The sequence below is a fragment of the Equus asinus genome, chromosome 2, assembly GCF_041296235.1.
Source record: "Equus asinus isolate D_3611 breed Donkey chromosome 2, EquAss-T2T_v2, whole genome shotgun sequence".
NCBI classification, from domain to species: Eukaryota; Metazoa; Chordata; class Mammalia; order Perissodactyla; family Equidae; genus Equus; species Equus asinus.
The window spans coordinates 14,079,365-14,105,709 of NC_091791.1; the positions used below are offsets into that span (position 1 = coordinate 14,079,365).

Here is a 26,345-nt window from a genome sequence, read left to right on the forward strand (position 1 = left end):
GCCTAAAGGTATATTATATGCCAGTGTCAAAGTCATGTTGGAGCTTATTGTTGCTCCCCTCTCTTTGCTCCTCAGAACAATAGAGGTATTTTTATTAATAGCATAACATCCGTTTTTCAATATTGCATATTTTACATGCTGTTGTATGTGCTAGCAAAGTATCTCAAGACTTCCTCCGTTACAACTTTTCAAATCTTCAGACCGGGTTTAGGGATGGATCCAGGTTTTATGGGCCCTGCAGCTCATATAATTTTGGGTGTCCTCTTTAAAAAAAGGAATACAGATCCTAAATAGAAAATTAAGTACAGTGCTTTGGAAAGCCTGTGCAAGGGAGTAACCTTTTGAAGCTTCGGCTCCATTGTCTTCTTGGTAATTTGTTTCTGGTTTTATTGCTGCTTTCAGAAAACCACACACCAGCATTTTCTATACAAACTTCATGTCATACTTGGAACTCAGGGAACGAAATTATTTGCATCATTTGCTAAGTGAATGCACCTGAAACATTAGAAACTTCAAAACTACCTTATGAATGCTGCCACCCATGACAGAAATGGTAAAAATGCAGTCCGTGGCCGCAGAAATAATAGTAATAGCGAAAAGAACTTAGCATTGATCGAGCCCCTACAACATCCTAAACCTGTGTTGTTTTCCTGGCTTATCTGATTTAATCCTCAGGACAACCCTGTACGCAGTATAATTATCCCTGCATCCAGAGGAAAAACTGAGGGGCCGAGGTGTTAAAAATGACCCCCTTACACCACCAGTGTATGTGGAATCAGGATTCCAATTGGAGCAGTTAGATGTCAGAGCCCTTCCTCTTAAAAAGCCAAGAGAATATTTTGATGAGGATGTTTCAGAGAGCCAGCAACTGATGGGGCTGGACCCAAACCTCACAAAGTAAGATCTGATTCTTTGGACCTGGGAGGAGGTCCTTAAAAGATCTCAGGCATCCATTATTCAGAGTAATGCAAAATCCTGATGCCTTTGTCTCAGAGAGAATGGGGGTGGTTTTCTTACTGGTTCATCACACTAGGAGGCAGAAAACTCAGCAAGAACGATTTCTATCTTTCCATTTTATTTCTTCAGAAGAGTAAATCATGAGCAGTATAACCAGCTTCTCTATTTTAGACATCTTTTGAGCTAAGATGGTTTTAGTTCAGATGGTTTTAGCTCAGTGTGTATGCTAAAATAGACTGTGCTGTGGAGCTCCATTGTGAAAAGGTACGCAGTTATCTGAATTTTAGCAAATGATTACAACTCTAATTTTTTAAATCATTTTTATTAACAATAGTTAATGGTTCCCTCTACCAATGGACTATATAGCTGTGATAAATATTATCCTGAACTTTAACATTTGTTTCCCAAATACAGTATTGTTATACAGAAAAGCTGTACATTTTTGTTAAATTGTTAGGATTATACTCCATTTAGTGTTATTTTAGCAAACATAAAATTTAAAACTAGGGCATCCTTTTTATCATCATACTTTCTTCAAGCTACTTGCACGGCTTAAAAATTTTCCTTTGAATAATTGTTTTCCTGCTCCTTAGACAATAAGTCCCCTGAAAATTTTATACCAAATACAGGTGAAGCATTTAATTTTATTTTCTTCTCAAATTGTTATAGCTTGAAATATAGTAGTATAATTCTTAAATTGTCTGCAGTGTATATTGTTAGGGTCTTAACATTCTTGAGCAATGAATATTTTTACTGAATTTCCTTTTTTAGACAAAATTATCCATTTGTTAAAGAATCAAAGTGCTGTTTTCCTTAAGTCATTCATCTGGAGGAATGTCTTTACACAAACTTGCTTAAACTGCTTTACACTTTTTTTATTTTTACAAGTGAAGATTTTAATTATTTTACTATGAAGGGTACATTCCATTTTAGATCTTAAAAAAGTTTAGATGGACTGCTCCCAAACCATTGGTATAATTATTTGACTCTTGGGGTGTCTTTTAATGGTTTTAAAATTCTTTCCATCTCTTCTTTATATGTTTAAATTCATCTTTTTTCCCTTTAGAAGAAAAGATGTGGAGTGGGCTGCTACCTCCTGGCCTAAATGAAAGTGATATTGAGTTGAGTTCTGAAGATGAAGCCACGTTAGAGAATTCTGGACTTAACTTACAGGAAGATAAAGAAGATGGGACCATAACAAAAACAGAGAGCTCAGATTTCCCTACAGATGGAATGGAAGCCAAAGGAGAAGCAAATGTGAATGCATATGAAGAGTGTCCCTCTGGAATTCCTTTCAGCACGTGGAATGTAGGTTTTCTCTGCTGTTCTTGTGAAAGCCTGTGCGTTTGTGCCTGCTCCTGGGTGTCTCTGCCACAGTCAGAATGTGTGTGTTCCTGGGAGGGAATAGTTAGGGAGGATTGGCTCAGAATGCCTTTATTATTCCCTGGGTCTGTGGTCAACCCACTGGCCACTCAGATACTTGGTTTCATTTTTGTTTTGTTTTTCATAAAAAGAGGAAGAAAAAAACATTTAGTAGAATTAGCTACTTTGCCTAACATAATACATAAGGAGTTTATATATTAATTTTATCTCTTTGTCGTCTGTATGAGTCATTGAATTTTACTCTCAGATTATCAGATTGATTTATTTAGAAATAATTGAAGATAACTCAGGTTTTGAGAGAGTTTTGAAGAATAGCATATCTCAAGAAGAACTCAGCTGCCTTTGTTAAATTTATATTTTATAAATGCTAGAATATAATTATTTTTGTTACTTAATATGTTTGGTGTTTTTTGAATGTATGCTTTGCTTCAGAATATATTTGCATCTCACTTTTTTTTTACTTTTATATAGAGATTTCAAGAATTGCATAAAAAACATTCTGAACAGAAAACCTCAACTTTAAGATTCAGAAAGAAAAAAAGAAAACGATCCAGAAAAGGTGTTTTGTTTTAATTCAGGCTAATTGTCAATACTGCTAATGTTAAATTGTGACTTGCTAATTGTTGAGCTAAATTGAGTTTAGCTCAACAATTTTTGATGAACAATTTTGAAGTAACAATCAAATACTTAGATATTGACAGTTTGTGAATTCTTTTCAGGTAAATTGAAGAATGAAGAAGAATCTCGGAGGTAGGTAGAATTTGAAATATTGTCTATTCTAGACAGTATTGTAGCGCTTGTACAAATAGTTGACCTACTTACCTCTGAAACATAGAAACTAGTTGTTGCTATATAATTGTAGTTACCAGTTAAAAACAATAAAAATAAAAATAGTACATTTTGTGTAAAACGTAAGTAATTCTCTCTCTTCCTGCAGTGAGCAGTCCTCGAGGGAAACCCAGTGGAAGGAGCTTACTCAGTATTTTGGAGTCAATGATAGGTTCGATCCCCCTGTTAAAAAGAAAAAAATTGACAAGGTAAGATCTTTTTTATTGCATCTTATATTAGCCAGTGGGAAATATTTGTAATTGGCCTTACCTAAGGTATTTCTCCTCATTAATTGATTCACCGGAAAAGTTAAAGTGCCTACTCTGTGCCAAAAAAGATGCTAGATGAACAAGTAAATATGTAGTTACAAATAATTTAAAAAACGGTTAAAAAGGAAATGAGCAGGGTATTGTGAAGAAATTAAAATGGAGGCCCCACTTTAGCTTGGGTCCTCAGGGAAAGCCCTTCTCAGAAGATGCCATTTCACTGAGACCAGAAGGATGGGAAGGAACCATGTATATAAAGAATGCTAGTGTAGCGGTCATAACCTGGATGAAGATCCTAGGGAAAAAGGAGTCATCATGGGATATCTGAGTAACTGTAAGAAGGTCAGCCTGGCTGGAATGGAGTCAGTGAGGAGGAGGGTGGCCCAAGATAAGATTGGAGAGGCAGGCAGGCAGGGACCAGACTATGTAGGATCTTAAGGGGCAGAGTAAGGAATTGGGTTTTAGTCTCACAATGCAAGTGAGAGTCATTCAAGGGTTTTAAGTTAAGGGAATGACATGATCTAAGTTATGTTTTAAAAGATGCCCTTATGTGGAGAATAGAATGTAGGGCAGCAAAAGGAGATGAGAAGAGAAAGTTAAGAGACTTCTAGGCCTGAGATGATGGTGGCTTGAACAAGAATGATGCTGCTGAAGATGGAGAAGAGTGGATGGATTTGAGGTAGACTGTAGAAGTAGAATTGACAGTGTTTGCCTCTGGATTGCTTGTGAGGTGGTGGGAGGATTTGGGGCATAAGGAGGGAAAGAGAGCTATTCAAGGCTTTACCTTAAGCAATGCTGTGAACAGTTATGCTAGCTACGAAGATGGGAAAGCTTGGCGGGGGGAGATTTAGAGTGGGGCCTTTCCAAAGTTCACCGTGGGGCACGGTGGGATCAGCAAGCAGGAATAGAGTAAACTGTTGATAAAATGAGGCAGGAGCTCGGAGGAGAGTCCAAGCTTGACATACATATTGTGGAGTCATCAGTCTAGAGATGATATGAATACTTAGTAGAGGCTTGAATGAATGAGTAACTGACATATTCACCTGGGGAAATGTTGACAGACTCCAGGAGCATGAAACTTGGGTACTGAGCAGTAGGGCTAGAGGCGCAGGCGCCTGCTGGGTGAAGCCCAAGTATATTATAGCCTGCATTTGCAGACAGATGCCTCCTTCACAGATTGTTCCTGGAGACTACTGTGTGTACGTAGAGACCATTACCATTTTCTGATTAATCAGTATTTCTTGTGAAAAACCTCTGATTTTAAACTCATTTTTGGGTGGTATTGCATTGAGGGCACATGCATTAAGGAACTGACACAGCAGAATTTTGCCTGTGAACCTTTTGATTTCAACTTCGCCAAGAATTCTTGTCATCTAGTCCCTAGAACACCGGGGAATGGGAACCAGGATCACTTTCTGCTGCAACTAATTACTGCTGCTGAGCAGTCTCTTTTTCACAAATGTTCAAGCGGGTGCAGAAATGCTAAATTTCTTATAAAGAAAGATCACTAGTGGAGTTGAAACTAAAACTCAGGCTTCATTACACCATTCTCAGTTCTGTAGCTTCACTGCAAAAAGGGGCTGATGAGCATTTTAAAGTGTGCTGGCCACGTGCTTGACCTTTGTGATTCTGGGAGGAGGGTCTCATGAGGAGAATGCTCTTGACCAAACCTGTTCTAAGCCGGAAAGAGGAGGGTCATGCTCACAGCCCTGATCCACAGGCTGTCTCTGCCAACCTGCTTTAGAGTCCCAGCAGCTGACTAGATTGTTCTTCTGAGGGAAGAATGGCTAAATATTGATTCTCATAGGAAATATGTTTTAAAGTTTTGCTTGTGAATTAGGTGGTCTTTGATCTTCAGTTATTTATAGTATTTGTTGTGTTTTCTCATAACTATATTGACTTTAGAATGTCTAATTATTTTTTAGGGAAGTTAAGGCCATGAAATTAAATTTTAGCCATTCTAAAAAGTAGAAATTTTGAGAGTATTTTTACAATCTATCTGTATTAGAATTTTATTATTACTCTACGTATATGAAATTGTCCCTTCTTGATAGTGGCCAGATATGGCTAACTCTTACTCATTGTCTAAAATTTGGAATTTGTGGAGAGTAACTTTAATAAAGGATACTAGGATTCTTTATGGAGACTCTTTTAAACAACTTAGTTTTAGAAATAGAATTCTGTTTCACATTATACATTAGATGTATTCTAGAAAAATAATTATAAGTCAAGCACCATTTTAAAAGAGAGATTTCAGTTTAAGGGAATCATCAATTGATGTAATCATCAATTGATGTGTTTTCTAAGTTTGTATTTTCTTGACAAGAGGCATATCTCTACATGAATGACATCTAACTGAGAAAGTTATGGCAATCTTCTAAATAAGGAAACTGGTGCTGCCAGGCTTGTGTCTGCCCAGGATTTTGCTAACACTTAATATTTTATAAATAAATGCAAGCATGAAAGGAAAGGAAGGATTTAGTGCAACCAAATTATTTCATGTTCTCTTGGTAGTTCAGCATCATTGCATGCCAGCAGATTCACACTCATTCTTTGTTTTGGGATCACTGTTTTACATGCACCCCTTTGCTGTCATGCTGAAGTCTCCTGTGAATCCAGCAAAGTAAATAGACATGAAAGAATGTCCACATTGGAGGCACCAAGATAAAAGCTAAGAGTAAATGTAAGTCCAGCAGATAATAGCTGCTGCTCAAGGAATCTAGAGAGGATCATGAAAATCTTTAATGCAGTGTGAACAAAAATAGCAAGGATTTCTAGTTCGTTATTTTATTTCTCTGGAGCAGAGGCTGATCTGTTACCATATCTCAGCCTTTTTATTCTACGTTCACTTAACTCTCAAGAATGGTAAAACAAAACAAACTTCTTAATCTTGTGTCTATCGTAAGTCCTTTTTTTTCCTTTTTTTGGAACACTGCCAAGCTAAAACTTGCTCAACCAAGGATGTGTATTTACAACACTGCTGTCTCCTGCTTCCCTGACAATACAGAGAGGCTTATGTTTTTAAAATGTAATATCTAAAGTGTTTTAAAGTGCTCTTTGTATTAAATTTAGGCATAATTGTGTTTCTGGCAGCAGTTCTGGGACTTACTAATAATTCTGTAATCATAACATAATTATTTTGAATCTATGAGGGAATTTCTTTGGAATAAATTTCACTCGTTAATTTCATTATAAATGTCTCAGGTATTCCTTAGTTGAATCAGTTTGATTAGTCAGCAGTCATTATTGAAGTAGTTTTATGTATTCTTAATGGATACTTTGTGGCATGAAAAACCAGAGATACTTTCAATAATTTTTAGAGTAATTGCACGTCTTTGATAAGTTTTTGTTTTTTAGTTGTTTATGTGAGGACTGCTATTGTATAATGTAGCTTTTTTCAAACTTATATTTTTAGTGGAATGGAGTTTCCAACCAGAATCTTACGTGGAACTCCAATATACAGATCGGCTAAAAGGCTGACTGCCTTGAGTGGGTGGGAGTGGGGTAGGGGTGTGGAGGGTGGGGGAGCGGCGGGAGGGGGGCTGGGGGAGTCATAGGGGTACTGTGACATTCCCCAGGTATCAATACAGAGCATTCTCTCTTGATCCCTATGTGATCCCTGTGGGGTAGGTAGGTAGGGCAGTTTTTTTTTTCCCTGCTTTTTTCTCCCCAAATCCCCCCAGTACATAGTTGTATATTTTAGTTGTGGGTCCTTCTAGTTGTGGCATGTGGGATGGCACCTCAACATGGCCTAATGAGTGGTGCCATGTCCGTGCCTAGGATCCGAACCCTGGGCCACCAAAGCTGAGCGCGTGAACTTAACCACGTGGCCACGCGGCCGGCCCCCAGGTAGGGCAGTTTTATTCTCATAATAGAGATGAAGAAACTGAAGCCTAGAGTGATTTGTCTAAGAAAACAAACAGAACAGGTAAGAAGTGAAAGGAGAATTTAACCCAAGTCATTTGGTCCCAAATCTAGATTTTTCTGAAATAATACCCCAACTGAGTTTTTACTTACCTGACTCAAATAATTTAAGTAGGTATGATTTATATATAAAGGTAACAATGCTAATTCTTAGGGTTCCCCCCCTTCTTTATGGAGGGATTACCTAATTTTTTTTCCCTAGATATTAGGTCTAATCATAGCACAGCAAACTTTAGTGGACAATTCATTTGTATTAAGCTTTAAAAATCTAATATATTATCCAAATAAATATTTAGTAGCAAAATTCCTGTAGAAATATATTGTGGTACTGTTGGACTTAAAGTGTTTTAGTTACATATTGAAAGAGTTTCTTGCTATGCACATATGGATGGTTGGTCCTTAATGTTAAATTGAGAACCTGTAAATTTGTTTGATGTTTATAGTACTGCCTTCTTGACATCTGCAGCAAAACTGTTAATTAGAGGTTCCTTATTGCCTCATGGGAACCTATTAGATACTGGCCTTGAATAATTTTCCATCTGTAGCCAAATTGCCATCCCTCAGTTTGTTTGTCTGTATTGAGATATATCCTAAGCTAAATTCTGATTCCTACCGAAAGGCGTCTTGTCTTGGAAGCACACCGAGGCCCTGCAGACTATCAACAGTGCTTCTGTGCTTCCTGCCACTCTTGCAGTATGAAAGACAGCCTCGGTACTTCCAAAAAAGATTACTCTTTGGTTCAACTTAAGAATTTTTAAAAGCCTAGTGCTCTGATCTTGTATCATGAGACTGCTTACTGACTCAAAGTTGAATGCTTGGGTCTTGTGCTTGGATCTGAGCGCTTGGCACACTGTGATGAGGTCTATAGCTATGTAGAGCTAAGCCTTCTCTTTGTTTTAATGGTATCATGATATTTCAATAGAATAATATGAACAACTTATTTATCGAATGATGACTATATTTTAAAAAGTTTGTAGGTATTTTACATATATTTTCTTTGACCCTTGCCATAACCTTGCAAAGAATGTGGTATTCTTCTCATTTTACAGGTGAGATAACTGCAACCTCTAGAGGTTTAGAGACTCACCCAGGGTTGCTTGGCTAGTAAGTAGAGGAGCTGGAATTTGAACCCAAGTCTGACCTCATCAACCATCTTCTTTGTAAACTGTTGTTAACTTATGTTCTTAAGAGGATGGAAAGGTTTTACCTAAGGATGTTTTTTACTATTGTGAGCACTTGAATATATTTGGGATGTTAATATCTTATAGAAGCAGAAAGTTTGGGTGTGCATATGGAACCAGAAATTTTTCAGAGCCAAAGGGACTATTATATTTTACTTAAATAAATTGCCCCCAAAAAAAGAAAAGGGAGAGAAAAAAGTAACAGTTATATCTAATGAAACTTTGTTAAAATTTTTAAAAAACTTTTAAAAGAGCTAAAAACAAAGTTGAACATGTAGGTGAAATTCTAGGTTTTTATTTCTAGAGGAGAATTTTGGTCATCCAAGCCAATCCTCTCATTTTCTTTAAGGGAACTGAGGCTTAGGAGTTAAGGACCTCATTTACCTGGAGCCGTGGCCGTGTTCCCTGACTCCTGGCCCACTGCTCTTTCTACTCTAGTGTCGGGCCATCTCTTGGGCTGCTCTGAATGGCTGGGGGAATGGGAGGTAGTTGACAATGAAGAGAGAGATTTGTAATTTTAGCTGATTTATTTTTAAGTGAAAATTCTACTTATAAGCTCAGCAGTTCATAAGTTTCCAGAAGAGCAGAATGTTTTCTTTTTCCCTTTGTGACATGAATTTTTAAGCTCCAAGGTAACCAAAGGGAAGTTAACTTACCAAGTTGATGTAGCATAATGACCTAATAAGTAGACCACGGGTTTATTCATGGGCATTGGTGGTAAAAATGGGGGTTCCTTTTTACTCACTGATCTACGATTATTCTGGATTCTAGAGTAAAGGAATGCAGCACCCTGGTCTTAGATAATCTCAGGAAACCTAGATAATTGGAAAGAAACAAATGGCTGCTATGCGGAAGACGCAGAACAGCTCAAGAAAGGATGCTGTTAGTGGCCAGTTTACCGAGATGAGAGATTGGAACAGATTAATGTGTAGGTTGTTGTGTCTGGCTACTCCAGAATTTGTGGTACAGGAACAATTGAAGTTTGCTATTAGCATTTTGTTTTCATATATCTCAGTGGCATTTGAGGGGATACCTAATACTTTACACAGGAAGGAGAGACCATTGTATTAGCATTTCTTAAATAGAATATTTTATTTCCACTATAAAAATATATAAATACAAAGTTCCAGGAGCAGGTACTGTGCTAAGCTCTGAGAGCCAAGATGGGGAAGATATTCTTCATGCCCTCAAGGATTGTATATCCTAGTAGTGGGAGAAATTTATATATAAATAAGTGAATAAAATGTGATCCGTCTTTTAATCATAGGGGTATTATTACCCCAATATTACTGTTATGGAATTCTCTTGGAAACTTCTCAAAGTGGTGGATATGTAATAAGTGGTCCCCATTTGGGTAGGGTCCTTTCAATACTAATGCAGCCATGGATTACTGCACTGTGAATATTAACTCAGTAACACAGGCTGATTGAATGCCTCCAGTATAAGAGGAACAGGGCTGGATGCTGGAACACAGCAAACTAGTAACACACATGTCTGCTCTTAGTATAGAACCCAAGAGGGGAGACAGATAAGCAACCCACTGTACTGTGTCAGACCAGCGAGCGCTGAAGAGAGATGTGGAGTGCAGCGACAGCACAGAGTGCAGGGCAGTTAAGTCCTGGGCATGGGGAAGGGTGTGGCAGGGTCACTGGGTTTATAGGGATGTGGGAACCTGCAAAGATAGAGAAAGTGACATTTGACATGAGACTTAAAGGATGGTTAAGATTTTTCAGGGGCCAGCCCCGTGGCCGAGTGGTTAGGTTCACACGCTCTGCTTCGGCAGCCCAGGGTTTCACTGTTTTGGATCCTGGGTGTGAACATGGTGCTGCTCATCAGGCCACGCTGAGGTGGCATCCCACATGGCACAACCAGAGGCACTCACAACTATAATCTACAACTATGTACTGGGGGGCTTTGAGGAGAAGAAGAAGAAGAAAGAAGATTGGCAACAGATGTTAGCTCAGTTGTCAATCTTTAAAAAAAAAAAGATTTTTCAAATGGAAGCACATCAGAGGCACAGAGAACATAAAGAGAATGGTAAATTTGGCTAGAGATTAGTGAGTACAGCATTGCCCAAGATGGGGCTGAGAAAGCATTTTGGGACCCTATTGTGAAGGGATTTGGATGTTATTCAAGAGGAGTAAAGAAGTGATAGTGTTTTGAGCTGGGTAGTGCCATGGTGTCTGCTTTGGAAAGATACAAGACCAGTTTGGAGATGGTTATAATCTTCCAAACAGGAGATGATGAGGCCCTGAAGAAGCACAGAAGGGAGGGATGAGAGACTACAAAAAAGAGTTGAAATAAGAGCAAAGGATTGGAGGCATTGAAGATAGATATCTGAGGATTCTGTCAGGGGGAACTAAGTGGGTGCTCAGCTCCTAAGGAAAGCAGGGCAGGAAGTGATGAGCTTGTTTGTAGCCATTGTAAAAAATTGAAGACCCTCCCTTTGCAAGGCCTTCAGTATGAAGATAACCAGCAAGTAGCTGGAGGTGTAGATTTTGATACAGGTGAGAGGTCAGATGCTTTGAATTATTTAGAGATATAAAGCAGCTTGTAAGAAGTAATTGAAGCCCTGGGACTGAATATATTACTGGGCAGAGTGAAAAGTAAGAAGAAAAGGAGGCCAATCACACAACTGAGGACTACTATAGTTAAGGGTCAACAAGAGGAGATGAGGGCATCAAAGGACATTTAAGATAAATATTTGGGGAGATAGTTTTAAGAATGGGGATATAGTTGGTATAATAGAAGATCAAATAGGAAGACAAACGGTGTCACTTATGAGGGTAGGGGGAGCAGTTTCAGAAGAATGATGAAGACAGAAGGGAGAGAGGATTGCATGGGAGATGACATGGAGGCATCTGATACACTGTTCTACAAGAGACAGATGAAGTACCAACATAAGAAATCTGTTTGAGGAAAGTAGGCTGTGTTAACTCATCTAGCCTGGTGCAGATTGAGGGGGACAAGTTTATTTGTAGGGTGAAGGATGAAGAAAAGAGAGGAGAAAATTTGAAGAGGAGGATTCTGGATAGCATGTAAGCGTATGGGATTATGATGAGCACAGATGGTGGGATTAGTCTTGTGAGGGAGGATGATTCTTGGAGGCAGTTAGGATGGGGGAACAGAGTAAGTGAAGATAACACCTTTTGAGGTGGATGAGAGGAAGACAGTAGAGAGGACTTACATATCCTTGGTTCATCCCTTCCTCCCCCCTCCTTGGCCTCCCATAAAGTAGGGCGTAGAGTTATAATCTACTGAGAGAAGGAGCTAGGGTTGAGGGTATTTGGAAAAATGGAAAAGATGTATAACAGCTTCTTAGAGGAATGTGGTGGGAACTTTCAAGGGCAGAATTGAGAGCCCACTCAGCTGAGTTTCAAAAATAGCTTTTAGTGAAGCCAGCGAATTGAGTTATTTGGTTTCCTCGAACATTGCTGGGACACCTGGATGTTAAAGGACATAATAGAAACAATGGTTGGGAATAGCCAAAACAAGGTAAGATGTTGGAGGTCACTGAAGGCACTGCTTAGGTCGGTGGTTCTCAAACTTCAGCACGCTTAGAATTGATGGATTGCTGGCCTCCACTCCCTGAGTTTCTGATTTAGAGAATTTGTGTTTCTAGCAAGTTCCCAGGTAATGCTGATGCTTGTGGTCCAAACTCAAACTTTGAGAACCTGTGGCTTAGAGTCTAGTTTGAAAAGGTTGATCATGGGTTGCAGGCCAGAGAGAGAGGATAAGAGAATCCAGGAAGAGACTGAAGGACTGTGAGAATAAATGTGTGGTGCCAGGGTATGGGGTCCAAATGAAGACAAGGCAGGTTCAGTGACTTTGAAGACTCGGAATAAGGGAAGGACAGAGAGAAGAATTCTAGATTATAAAGCTTTGCAAATGGAGCTTTCAGGTGATGTCTACTACATGGCCTTAGATCAAGTCTATTCACAGTATTGGTCTTCCAAGAGATAAGGAGCCTGTGCCTGAATGTAACTCTGTACTACTTCCTTCTTTGAGAAAGTCTTGTTCTCCTCCCTTACCATCATTCCCAAAAGTCAGCTATGGGTAGCTGGCACAAGCTCCATTCATGGACTGGCACTATTCGCAGACCAGACTGGTACACAGACCATGCTTAGAGTGACATTGGCCTGAGTATAGACTACCGAAGTCGGGTGGAGTTAGAGGTCCTTGAAGATGAAGGATGTTGGAAAAGTGAGTCCAGGGTGTTGTTTGGACCATCAGGAAAAGAGTTCTGCAGAAATACAAGAGAGAAATTTCTGGAGACAGAGCCAGAATGGGAAAACGTAGAGTTGTGTGGCCTTGGGTCACAGCCTGAGAGATAACTGAAGGAAAGCTTCAAGCTTCTGTTGGGAGTAAGAAAAAGTTGTTTATCATCCTTTCAGGTCCTTAGGTGGGCTGAGGGATTGTGAGAAGGAAAAATCTTCACCTGACACAGACATCAGTGACAACCTCACTGGTCCTTGTTTCCATAATCTTTTTAGGCAAATTATGTGTGTGTGTTTTTTAGGTCTCATTTCAGCAAAGTGCTACAGCGGAACAAAATTTCTCTTAGGTGACTGGTATAATCAAGCAGTGCACTGATGGAGGAGGCATTCCCAGGATTTCTTTTATTAGATGAGGAGGGAGAAGTCAATTAACTGAAAATGTCCCTTCCACATTTTCATTCCTGGTATCCATCTACTAAGATGCAGTAGATAAGCCATTGTTAGGTTGAAAGTTTCTTGCAAGAAGCATATATTAGACTACTTTTTAAAATTTATGTTTTCTGTAGTAACTATTTCCACAAGCTAAAACTCAATTTTTTAAGACTAAGCGTCTTTCCATAAGCGTATGATGAGTCCTACTTAGTCTGTTTAGTAAACCCATGAAAATTTTAATTATGATTTCCTGAAGTATCTTCAGCTAGGAAATAAAAATATTTCCGTAGGAAAATAAAGTCATTCTTATATATTAACTTTCCTCCAATGTTTAATATCCAATTAATAGCCACAGTCAAAGACTGGGAGAGGCTGTTGAATGAGGGTCTCAAGCTACAGAAATGGGCAGCAGAGAAAAGAGGCAGGGGAAGATCATGGTTGAGAATACAGGCTCTCCGCAAACCTGGATTCCTGCAATGTCCTCACCACTTAGGGACTCTGTGACCTTGGCCAAGTTGTTGAGGCTAAGCCTCTGTTTCCTCTTCTTCCAAACAGGATAACTGTATTGTTTCATGGAGTTGTTCTAAAGATTAAATGAGCTTTCTTATAGCACTAGGCCCAGGGTATACCACATAATAAGCAGCCATAATTTCCTACTATTATTATTGTTATTAAGAGGAAGCTTAGGCCTTGGAGTCACAAAAATCTGGATTTGCATCTCTTTTTTTCCTTAATTTAAGAAGTTATATGACCTTGGATAAGCCATTTAATGTCTCTGAGCCACCTTCTCCTCAGTAAATGATGTGAGGTCACGGTGAGAATTCAGTGGTCTAAGTGGGCAGTGTGTTTGGTGACGTCTTGAGACATAGTCTTTGCTAGCAAATGTTTGCTCTTCTTTCCTGCCTTTAAGGTTTAGGGTTCTCTTCTTTCTAGTCAGGCCTTGAAAAGAGCGTAGACCAGGCTGTGGAAGAGTGGGACATTGAGAAGGCGGAGGAGCTCAGCAACCAGCTAGCTACTCGAGAGGTGAGTCACACTGATGGCACATTTTCTGTATTTCCAAATTTTGTCAAATGAATGTACATTCTTTTATAATCATGAGTAAGTTCACTATTCAGATATTTGATCTCTTTTGTCACTAGGAAAAGTCACACGTAAAGAGCTCATACTGGCGTATGTTCTGTTGTTGTTTTGTAGTTCTTTTTTGTCCTTTCTAGCAAGAAAGCTCTCCTGTGGCTTTCCTTTTTAGCGTATCCCTATCTCCTTGACCTTGTTCTTAAACTATAACTCCTCATGGTGTTTGATTACGTGGAGAGCATCATTGGTCATCTCTGTAAACTGTTGGCCACGCACACTCTTCCTACTCACCTGCAGGTGAGCGTTTTTTCTAATCTGAGACTAGTGATGAAATTATTATTTCAGTAAATCCTTCTGTGGAAATACTGTTCCACTCTTCCATCATCAGATATAGATATCAAAAGATCTACCATTGATGGCTATTTGTTTGTTTTCTAGTTTTGGCTGCTGGCTGTAAGTATCTGGTGAGGTTTATGTATTTATGTAGAGGAAAGAGAAGTCCAGAAATGAGGCTTAGGGATTCAGACATTATCTTTTTTTTTTCCTTAACCCTTTTAAAATCAGTTGTCACATTAAATACTTCTGTGTATAATGTGTGTGTATACGTATATATATGGGTATTTATTAATGGTTAATTTAAAGGAAATTATAAAGCTATGGGCTTGAGTTTGGGACATAGGCAAGAAGTATCATAAATGGCAAGTAGGTGGCCTTTTCAAAAAATAAAGTAAATATTAAAAAAAAATTTAGTGTTTGCTTTTTTCTTGTAAGATTCATTCTTCCCTTTCTATGATACTTCTTGTGCTTTCAGTTTATTTCCTCTCTTTCATCTTTAAAGTAGCTGTATTTTGATTTCATTGATTATAGCATTCATGGAATATATGGTCGTCCCTCGGTATCCACAGGGGATTGGTTTCAGGACCTCCAGCAGATAGCAAAATCTGCAGATGCTCAAGTCCCTTATATAAAATGGCATAGTATTTGTATTTAACCTATGCACATCCTCCCGTATACTTTAAATCATCTTGGGTACTTATAATACCTAATACAATGTAAATGCTATGCAGATAGTTGTTATACTGTATTGTTTAGGGAATAACGACAAGAAAAAAAGTCTGTTGATGTTCAGTACAGACTCAACCATCAAAGGCCTTTCGATCATGGTTGGTTGAATCTGCAGATGAGGAATCTGCAAATATGGAGGGTTGATTGTAATAGCATTTTATTACAGTATTTTCAGATAGAAAGATACAAGTGTTACATTTTAATAAAATGAATTTGACAGTCTGTTGAATGGTGCCGCAAACTCAGTAGGATGTCAGCGTTAGTTGTTGATTATTATAGTGGCTTCTTCAGTTTGATAGCTATCTGGGCCCTTATCCCTACAAATCAGCTGTGTGCTAAAGCTCATCTTTAAAATTCTATTCAACAAACATAGCACCGACTGTTTGCTAGTAAGTAGACTGTTTTGGCACTTGGAACTTACCTTTTAATAGAAGTGCCATTAGAAGTAGTGGTTAAGTTTCTTGGCCAGCCTGCAAATATATACAATATAGTAAATTATACCAGGAATATATCTTATCTCCAAATTTTGGGAAGTTGACTAGGAAATGTCAGAGAATGGTGGGGACGGATCCAGTGGGTAGATATGGCTGCAAGGATGGGGAGGGTAGGCACGGTAGGACGTGATGGGGGTAATGAGTAGCTCAAGGTCTAAGTGGGCTTTCAGGGACTGAAAGGCTCATAAGGCAGCAACACCAGTCTGGGTCACACTTAAATAGGGAGTGTGGAAGATTTTGGCAGCCTGCTGTGAATATCTGCCTCATTTGAGTCAGGAGCAAAACTTTAGAGAACTGATACTTAAATACATCTTGTGCCACATGTTGGAGCACATGTCTCTTGAATCCCTTTAAAAATTCTGGGTCTTTGTTACTGTTTGCTCTCCAGCAGATGCCTGCACCCATCAGCACACGGCTGGTCTCTGAGTTGACTAGATAGTTCCAGTAAAGCTAAAGATAGACATGTAATAAAAACCAGCAGGGCCTTACGGTGTTGCTGCCTGGTTGTTTTCAGAAACGCTATGGACTTCTGTGTATTTACTGCTCTCTCAGGGATCATAGGACTCAACAAACTGGTGTCCCATTGTCATTGCTTGTCCAGTCTTCCTTTTGGAAGACCCAAGAGTTGTGCATTTTGTGATCTCTCCCAAATAACATGGTAACTGTGACTCGCCAAGAGACCCCAGGTCAGTAAGCCTCCTCAGATCTTTGCCTTGCTGAAGGAAGGAGGAAGAGCGCAGAGCCTAGTCTGCTGTTGAAATGTGCACTCCACATGATCCTTCTTGTCTTTGTCTGTTTAGTAGCACCCCCGCCTGAGGCAAGGGGAAGTGTTTTCTTTACTGCTGGTTCTGTGTTCCTTTGAGGGTAGTTAGTAATGCTCAAATTTTAAGAGTAGAGCACATTTTATTTTTTTTAAAAGATCTTTCGTTTTGAAATAATTTCAGACTTTCAGAAAGTTGGAAAATTTATAGAAAGATTTCCTATTTATACCCTTCACCCAGATACTCAAAATGTTAACGTTTAACATTTGCTTTAGCATTATTTCTATACCTTATTTAGATTTGCTAAATGTCTCATTAATTGCTTTTATAGCAAAAGAAAATGTCCTTTTTCCTGGTCTAGGACGTCGCGTTTTGTTGTCATGTCTCTTTAGTCTTCTTTAATCTGGAATAGTTCCTCAGTCTGTCTTTGTTTCTCAGGACCTCAGTGTTTTTGAAGAGTGGAGGCCGGACATTTTGTAGGATGTCCCTCAGTTTGGTTGTCTGTTTCCTCGCGGTTAGACTCAGGTTCTGCATTCTTGGCAGGAATATCACAGAAGTGATGCTGTGTCCTTAGTGCAAGCTAGCACGGGGAACGTGGTATGTGTCCGTCTCATTTATGGATGATGTTGGTTTGATTGTTTGGTTAAGTCGGTGTGTCTCCAGTTTCTCTTTATAATATTACTGTTGTTCCCACGTCATTAATAAGTATCGCTTAGAGAGATGGGAGATGATTTGAGACTGTAAATATTCTGGTTTTTATTATACTTTACTCTCTAGTTTTAACATCTATTGCTGATTCTTTTTCTGCTTGGGGCAATTATTATTATGGTGGCTGTCAAATGACTTTAGATTTTTAAAGTATTATTTGATTGTACTTTTCGTCTTCACCTGGCAAACCAAATCTAAAATTTGGCTTAGATGAGGTATTGGATTATAGAATCTTCTATGTATCCATGTTCAATATCTCAGTAAACCTGGACGGTTGATGCCCTGGGAGGGGATGGGGTTACCAGTGGCCTTGTGTCCACCAGCGGTTGCTTATTAACACCCACCTTGTCTTCCTCACCAGTGTTCACTTGGGGGCTTTCCTTTCCCTGCCGTTTGCAGCTGCCTGTCAGAATGTACAGAAGTAGTGCCGCAGGGGCCTCAGACCTGTGCACTTGAGGATGTTAGGTTTTGGTTTTGTGTTTTGTTTTGTCATACTGCTGTCTTAGAAATGGGAATTGCATAATATTGACTAGGTATTTTTCATTTTAAAAGTTATTTCCTGTCACACTTTATGACAAATGAGATTGCTTTGAAATACGTGATGTTTTAAGCAGTAAGGACAGTAAACATTTTTCTCAAGTGTTCTTTTTACTCCCATACAAATATAATGCTTTGTTCTAGTAAAATAAATTAAACTCATATAGTGTGGGGTTAAAGAATTCTGATTAAAAGAAAAAACAATAATTTGGGCCCTATTTTTTTTTTTTGTTATATAAGTGGAAAAACATCTGGAAAGTATTTGCTCTTCAGGCACAGACATTGGAAAGATACTGATGCCCTGTTAATTAAGCAGCTGTGAAGAATAACTAAAGTAATCAAGATGGAATTCTTGAATAAATAGTTTAGTTTGAGATTTAATTTTTCATATTTATCCCCTTGGTGCCAGTCACTGTGGATATGAGAGATGGGATTTTGAGAAGTAAGTAATTGTGAGTTTGGAGCAGAAACTCTCTATGAAATAATGTATACGTGCATGATAGGTGTCCTCTTGGAAATCAGGTATATTGGTTTCTAATCAGTATCGTTTTCTTTTTTTGAGAAGCAGTGACTGCGACCTGCTGATAAAGCCTTCGCTCAGAGGCACAGATCTCAGACTTCTTAAAGCCTTTTCCAAACATAATAAGTGAAACTAATTTTTGATGTTTAACATTTATAAGCCTGTGAAACCAATAGGGCAGCATCAGTGTTGAGAAAAATGAAGCCAAAAGTAGAACCATGTCTGAGAATGGGCCTTGAAAACAGTTCCTAAAAAAAAACGGTGTGCCCAAAAAAGGCTGTCAGTGCACATCATTGTGACACTGCAGGCGCGTATGTTTCCAGAGTCACATTCCTTCAAATTAGCAATGACATTAGGGATGTTTATAATCTGGTTTGGGGGATGGCTCAGGTTCACATGTTTGAAGCCTAGATTGTGCTGTCATCTTTGGTTTTTGCCATGTAGTAATATGGTTGCTTTGGGACTGTCCCTCTTGTTGATTAAATACTTCTTTGTTGTTAACAATCCTGGAGGACAGATGAAGTGGAAAAATATACTTGAGTTTTTGTGGTACTCGAAACTGTTCTAATTTGGAAAAAAGTTGTTTTGTAAAAACTATTATGTCTATATATATATGCATATACACACACACACACACACAAATATTTGAGCATATTTGTGACTTGTTAACCTCTGGCTTGAGTTGGAAGTACATTCCATTCATTGATGGTGATCCTTGAAAATATCATCCTTAGGCACTAGTCTTTTCTGACACGTTATCTTTGTTACAATCCAGATCATACCAATTTATAGTAATCAGTAGAAACAACTGTTTTAAAATTAAGTGCTAAAACCTAGATTTGATTAAGTAGGCAGTGCTTAGGTTGAATCTCATATTTTGGAAAGAGAATTTTTCTCTCAGCATCTTCATATTAGCCTGGTGTACATGCAAACCAGCTTGGTTTGGCAGCAAATGGTGAGTTTCTACCACTGAATGAGTCACACCTACATTAACTAGATATATTGCTCAGGCTGATTTCAGTTACACCTGTACAGTGCCAGGACAGAAATGAGTGGGGAAGAGAGGTTGTCGGTGAATTGTGTTTGAGCTTTGTATAGCGTATGTGCTGTGTATAGATTACTTTTTCTGTAACTGACTCCAACAGGATGGGCTTTGGCAGCATCAACTAAACTTATTTTCCTTGAAAACATCAAGGCTTCATGTTATAACATTATAACCATTTTATATAACCAAGAAAGAGTAGGCATGTTGTTCTTTTATAATTTGCAAGGTATTAATATTCACATCTGAGATATTTTGGTTATAATCTGCTGCCATCTTTGCTAAGACTAAAACCCTTAAATTTGGGATAATGATACAAAATGTTTCATATTTTAAAGCTCTTTTGCTTGAACTTATGAATGGAGGTCTAAGGCAGTGACTCCAGCGCTAAGCTGTTGAGCACAGTATTTATTTGAAACCTAACCAAGGTATCACAAGTATAAATGAGAAAAAATTATATCTTATTTTAATAGTATGCTTTTTATAGCTGTAAATAAATACTGCATTGGCAGTATGAATTAAACAGGATTTAATTTTAATTTTGTTAAATTTGTTAAATAGACTACTTAAATTTTTGGATTCTAAAACATAGGTAGGTTAATAATGTTGAAATATTAATAGTTTGTTAATATTTAAATAACAAAGGTAGGAATGGCCTATTTTAAGAACTAACGTTTGAATTGATTGAATTGTATTCTTTTCTAGCTAAATAAGCTAAATGCTCTCTAAATTTGGGCCGATTATTAATTTGTAGCTTGAGCTCTATTTTTAGAGCAATTTACTAGAAAATCTGCAGGCATTCTCATGAAGAGGGGTGTATATACGTTTGAGGAGATCCTTTCTGCATTTTGTTAACATCTCAGAAATGGTTCTTTCTCAGAAATGCTTTGGATGCCACAGCACTCGCTCCAGCAGTCACAGTTTCCCCATACACTGTATTGTTAGGCTGCAGGTTCCCTGAGAGGATTCTGGCTGCACTTCACGCTTTTCATTTCAGTTACTAGTTTTATGTCGATGTACATGCCATGTTGTCTTGATGGGATAAGAGCTTGAATTACCTGCCCCCCCCCCCCCCAAAAAAAACCTCCTCAAATAATAGAATTTTGACAGAGTTACCTATCAAAGTACCTGGAGCATTATCCTATCTAGGGTTCAAAATTGAAACATTTGTTTACATTTTTGAAATAGAGATGCTGCCAAACTTGTAAGTTTAAAGTTACTTCTCATCAGTGCTATTTTCAAAGCTGTAATATTTTAGGAAAGGTATTTGCATCACACACACAAAAGCTGGATTGAGAGACATTTTACAGTGAAGCAGATCTTGTGGTTCTAAATCCTTTATTCTGTAATCGAGAGCAAAATTATTTTCTTCCCATTTTCATAACCACTTTCATTGGGTAGAAATACCTTAACAGTTATGGTTCCAAGGTAAAACAATTTATTGAGATATGAAGCTGAATGTATATTCCAACTAGGTATTTATCATTGGAACCTGTGACCCTCCAAAGGATGGCAGATACTTTGTATTTTCTTAGTTATTGTGATTTCTAGCCACTGAAGATTGGGTAAAGTAAAAATGGATTAAATATTACTCATTTTATATTAAAAATTTTAAATTAAATATCTGCATTTCGACATTTTATTTTTATAAAAAGGAGATTATTTTTGTTGCTAGTACCAGGGGTGTGTATGAAGAACACAGTTTTTCATACAAAGTCATCTAATGCCTGCAAACTCTCTGGCAAAATATATAGTATGTCCCTCTTTGAAATTTGACTGCTCTACCTTCTGTCTCTTTTTCTTTATCTTTTTTTTCCCTTTCCTCTTAGACAGTAGAGTTTTGGACCATTTTCTTTGTGGTAGATTTCACTTATTAGCAAAGGGCAAGCATAGAGGCCATGGGAGGGTGGGGTCCTCACGGAGTGGGCTCTTCCTAGCCAGCAGCTTGATCAGGCACCCGGGGAAGCTGGGCGTGCTCTGCCATGGGAGGGGTATGTGTGTCTGTTAAGGGTCATCTAGAACTGATTCACTCTCATTACCTTTGGTCATTTCTCAGTGGTTTTTTAATTTAAATGTTCCTCTGTGCATCATTTCATAGTCTGCACATAGTGCGAGGGGCTTTTAAATGGGGATTTTAATTCTTTGAAGCCTTGTTCTCTTCAGTTCTTAGAGGTAATTCAGTTATTTCATATAGATGAACAATTAGCACAATGTGGGGAAAATAAGCTGTACGTATCCAGGTAAGGGAAGACCTAGTTGAATTCCTTTACACTGAGTTTAAAGGTTTGTATATTCCTATAAAAAACTGTGTACAGCCTTGAAATTGGAGCGTTTTAACATGAGAAAAATAAAAATGGTACTGAGTGATGGGTTTTTAGGTGTGCTTACCTAGATCTCATTGCATTGAGGATGTTTTCTTTTAACCTCTGGGCTGTGATTGGGTGATCACCTAGAATGGCGTTCCTTATGCTCTCTTTTAATTATGTTTATCTGTGCTTTTAACAAACCTTAAAAAAAGATTTCAGATGTTACAAGTCTAATTAAAGAGACAGACAAAGCACAGTTTATACTGTAGATTTTTTCTGCAGTTCAATTAATCAGCATGTTTTCTCTTTTAATTAAAACCATTTTAGTAAATTAAAGCCCACAGCAAAACACATATATAATTTGTTTGTAATTAGCTCTTAATTGGTGGTAGTTGAAGCTTAGCACCCTTGGTTTCTTTCTTCATGATTGCCATTTTATTAGCAGCCAGTCATTAATTAATCTTTTTCTAATTAGCTTATAAAACTGTTGATGGCACATTATTGTAAATGTGATTTTAAGTTCAAAGCTTGTTAATAAGCTTTCTTACTTAGAAGAACAGAGATAAAGAAATTGCTGAAAACAGTACTACAGTTCTTAAAAAAAAACTGTCTTTCTTATGGGAACTGTGTAAAGCATCTAACAGCTTATGGTTAATTTTTTAATGCTTTTCTTCCCTTATGAATGGAATAAGTTGCTTGAATATAAATGTCTATATCCAGTAGTAATTTCAACAGTATAACATCTTTTCTCCCTCCTTTGGAATGCTATAATCTACCTATAATTTGAAGCCTTAATAGTCATCATTAAAACAGATGTTATATAAACTATTTTATTATGAACTCAAAGTTGAGTATATGAATCAAAGTATATTTTCTCATATGTCATGGACCAAATACAAATTGTTTTTTATAAATTACAAGGTGAATCACATGTATCATATATATATATATGATATATGTGATATGTGTATATCAGTATATCTTTATGATGTGTTTTAAAAACAGGATTTGTTGGGTTATGCATTGAAGTAAAAACCATTTGGCTGTAACTGATAGGAAGTTGTAGGTATAAAAATAAATAGCAGATGTTTGTACCGTTGTACACACACTCATATACATATAGTGCACAAAGCTGCAAACCTGTGCATGCGCATTGTAAGATGACAGAAAATTTAAAATCAGAGTTTAAATGACTGGATATGGCACAGCTTATTTGCTGTCATCAGAGCTTCAGCATCTCAGGTATGATCGTGGAGAGAGAGATACCGATCTAAATGTAGACGTCCTGAATTTACTATAGCACAGACCATATTAAATTGTGATTTGAGTGAAACACATATTCTTTATTGAAATTTACTACTCACTTCATAAAACCTCTTAAGTGCATGGTGTTCTGAGCTGTTTATTGATATTAGTGCAAAGTTTTGAAAGTTATAAGACAATAAAGCATTACCAGTCATTGGAAGTCCTTTTTCTTATTTGCTTTTTGAACTTTGCGTGTTATTTCAACTTTGGCTGTTTCTTTGCTTGTTTTTAAGAAGGCATTTTATGATGTCATGCAAGAGACACTAGAAAGGGATAGCTGACAAGGAAAAAATTAAAAATTGGATAAAAAGTAAATGAATAATGTCATATTACCAAAAAGATGAGAGGCTAATTTGTGCCGACTTTTTGCTAATTTTGTTCAAGCCTCAAAATGAGGAGCTGTCACCCGTTCTGTGTAGCACTGATGACAGTGCCAATGATCCATGAAATAAGCTGCCGCTGGCTTTGTTCTGATAAGAATGAACAAATCTGCACAATGTTCGGCTCCCAGAATCTCATTTTCATACTTGCATGCAGGCTAAAAGAAATAAGCTGTTTGCAGGCTTGATTAATCAGACATTGGAGGGGTTTTTGTCTCTTTGATCTCTTTCGTCTCCTAGGTAACTTGCTTGACATTAATGTTGAGCTTGAGTAAAGACAATCAGGAATTGTCGACCAAACTGATATAAAAATTAAAGACCTTAACACTTTAAGTACTCCCGTAATGGTTCCGCTTTACTTCAGAAAACATCTGTTTTCATTTAATTAAAGAACAAAAGAGAATAGCATAAATATTTTTCATAGAGACCTATTATCCCATACAAAGTTAAAGTATGATAATTGGTATTTTTAAATAAGTGCCTTGAAAGTGTTCAAAAGGGAGGAAAACTTCATAAATCTGCTGCAAGCTAGTAATTTTGAGATGAGTAAAATATTTTATGAAATGGATCAGAAGTTTACAGTTATGGTAGATTAAGCTGTTTGAATCAGATGCTTCAAATGATTATCAGCAAACTTGAGAATGGCAAGGTTTAGCAAGAAAAACTAACTTTATTTTGAAAGTTTGTCTTTTAAAAATCTCTACTATGTTACAAGATGTGCCATTATATCTATTTTACAACCCAATATGATTTACACATGCTAAACCTGTAAAATTGAAAGGAATTAAAAAAATGTCGCCGTGCATTTGCTTGAGGTTATGCAGACGCTTTTACAAATCTTCCAAGTGGCTGTAAAGATGAATGCCTCAAGGGTCCAGCCAGGGCCCAGCTTTTCCAACCAGCTAAAGCCCTTATCTTAAATCCAAGCAAAGTACCATTAATCTTTTTGAAAGACCTTTTATGGCTTTTAATATATCCCAAATTAGAACATTTTACACCCTTGGTTCCTGAAATATGGTGATAAAAAGCCTTTAGAGCTTAATTTTCCTTACTGCTTGCTCTGACCAATTTGCAGTTCTTTGTGATAATGTTTAGACACCTTAATTAAAATGCAGCAAAATATTGGATGTTCTATATGGAAAATGCTGATACTTTGGCTACACATACAAGAAATTCTGTATATATTTTTATTCATTTAAAAAGATTTCTTCCCACATTGTGTTGCTATAGTTATCTGATGACCTGAAACAGTTTTTTAATATGAAAACCATTGACTAAGCTTTTTGTGATGTTTACATTGGGCATGAAGAGGCATTTTTCTTTTTACAGAAGCAAAAGGGGGATTCTTGTCGGCCTATATTATTTGTTTGTAATACTGAGACATTGCACGATATTCTTTTATCTTCTGAAACTCGGGTTAGTCATCTTGCCTGGGAAAATGCGTTTCTTCTCAACTGTCTCTTCCATAGGAGATCTTATTATCCTTTCATATTTCCAAATATTTCCATTCGTTTTTCTTTCTTTACAGAAATAAATGAAACACGTTCATTTTAAGCGTGTGAAGGACACAAAATTGATATGAGTTTTCATCATCATTCCAAGCTAAAAGATTCATTCTGTAAAATACGTGGACCAGGCTTGTTTAATGTTTATCAGCTGAAGAACATTCCACTTAACCTAACCCAAGGCAAAACACTGTTAGGAGATGTACCTTTTATACAAATGGGTCTGTGAAAGTGTTGCCTATCGTTTATTATATTTATGTAGTCCACAAAATGATGGAGTCCTCTCCTGTAAACACGTTTCGTATTTGAAGAATTTTTAACAAGTTTATACTATGTCTCATGGACCGTGTGCTCCAAATCTTTACTGTGATGCTGATTGTGCTGGATTTGACCTTAACATTGCTAGAAAACTAAAAGCTTCACGTTCTCAGAGTACGTGACCATGTTGAGATGAAGAGTCGAATTTAAATTAAATGCCCGTGTGTCCAGACACACTGAGGTGCTTTTTGGTTTGTCTATCCCAAATCCAGAAAATCCGTACTGGGAAATTTCAACAAGCTAAAAATGTAAGCAACATCTTAATTTACAACAGTTATAGAAAATAATTTTATCACGTGGTTAATGGTATATATAATTACCATTAACCAAATATGGTACGAGTCATTTTTGTTTCCTACTCAAAGTATAGGCTCAATTTAAATATAAGATACACGAGCTGAGTGGGACTTCTCTAGGGGGTGGACTTGGCAGAACCAGATCATATTTCAAATTTGTATTTGCATTTCATATATAATACGTAGGAATATAGTTAAATAGAAAAATACCGAGTTCTGTGTTTTACCTTTTGGAGGTGGGGGACAGGGAGGAGACTAAATATTTTACATGGATGTGGGGAGACCTAGCATGCATCTTAAACACAGGTGGCAAGCTGCGTTTTATGACAGTAGACAGTTCATGAGGTGGATTGACTGCTCCCCTTGTAGCCCACTGGACCCCGTATTCCCAGCCGCCTCGCGTTGAGGTGGAACTGTGTGAGTAATTCTGACCAGAGGTCTGTGAGCAGGAATGACGTGTGTCGCTTCTGGACTAAAGCATTTAAGAGCCAGTGTGAGACCCTCCAGCTCTCTCTTCCTCTGCCATAGCGAGCGTGAAAGCCACATGTTGAGATGCTGGCGCCCCAAGATGGAGGAGAGCCCTGCCAATCCACAGCTGACTTTAAGTAAAGAAATGAAAGTTTGGCCAGTGAGATCTGGGGATTTGTTGATACTGCAGTTTGACTAGCCTAACCTGACAGATGCTAACCTGATTTTTACATTTATGACAAATGGATAGTTTTTCAGTGGGTAGGAAATCCGTCTTAATGATGAATTATGCCACCACCCCTCCAGAGTTTCTTTTTCTCCTTAGAGGATGATGCGGTAGCCCTTTGATTCTCTTAGCCTTTTCTCTGATAAAGAACT

General features: G+C 37.7%; 1 protein-coding gene across 3 annotated transcripts in view; it reads left to right on the forward strand.

The window, feature by feature from the left end:
- Nucleotides 1-26,345, forward strand: part of FAM204A (family with sequence similarity 204 member A) — a 53,526-nt gene that overhangs the window by 24,124 nt on the left and 3,057 nt on the right. For all 3 annotated transcript variants that reach the window (XM_070482425.1, XM_014849250.3, XM_070482430.1), the window contains 5 exons: nt 2,024-2,265; nt 2,812-2,899; nt 3,060-3,090; nt 3,278-3,377; nt 14,122-14,211. In XM_070482425.1, coding sequence (XP_070338526.1) covers nt 2,024-2,265; nt 2,812-2,899; nt 3,060-3,090; nt 3,278-3,377; nt 14,122-14,211 — 551 coding nt within the window. The remainder of the gene's footprint in view (nt 1-2,023; nt 2,266-2,811; nt 2,900-3,059; nt 3,091-3,277; nt 3,378-14,121; nt 14,212-26,345) is intronic.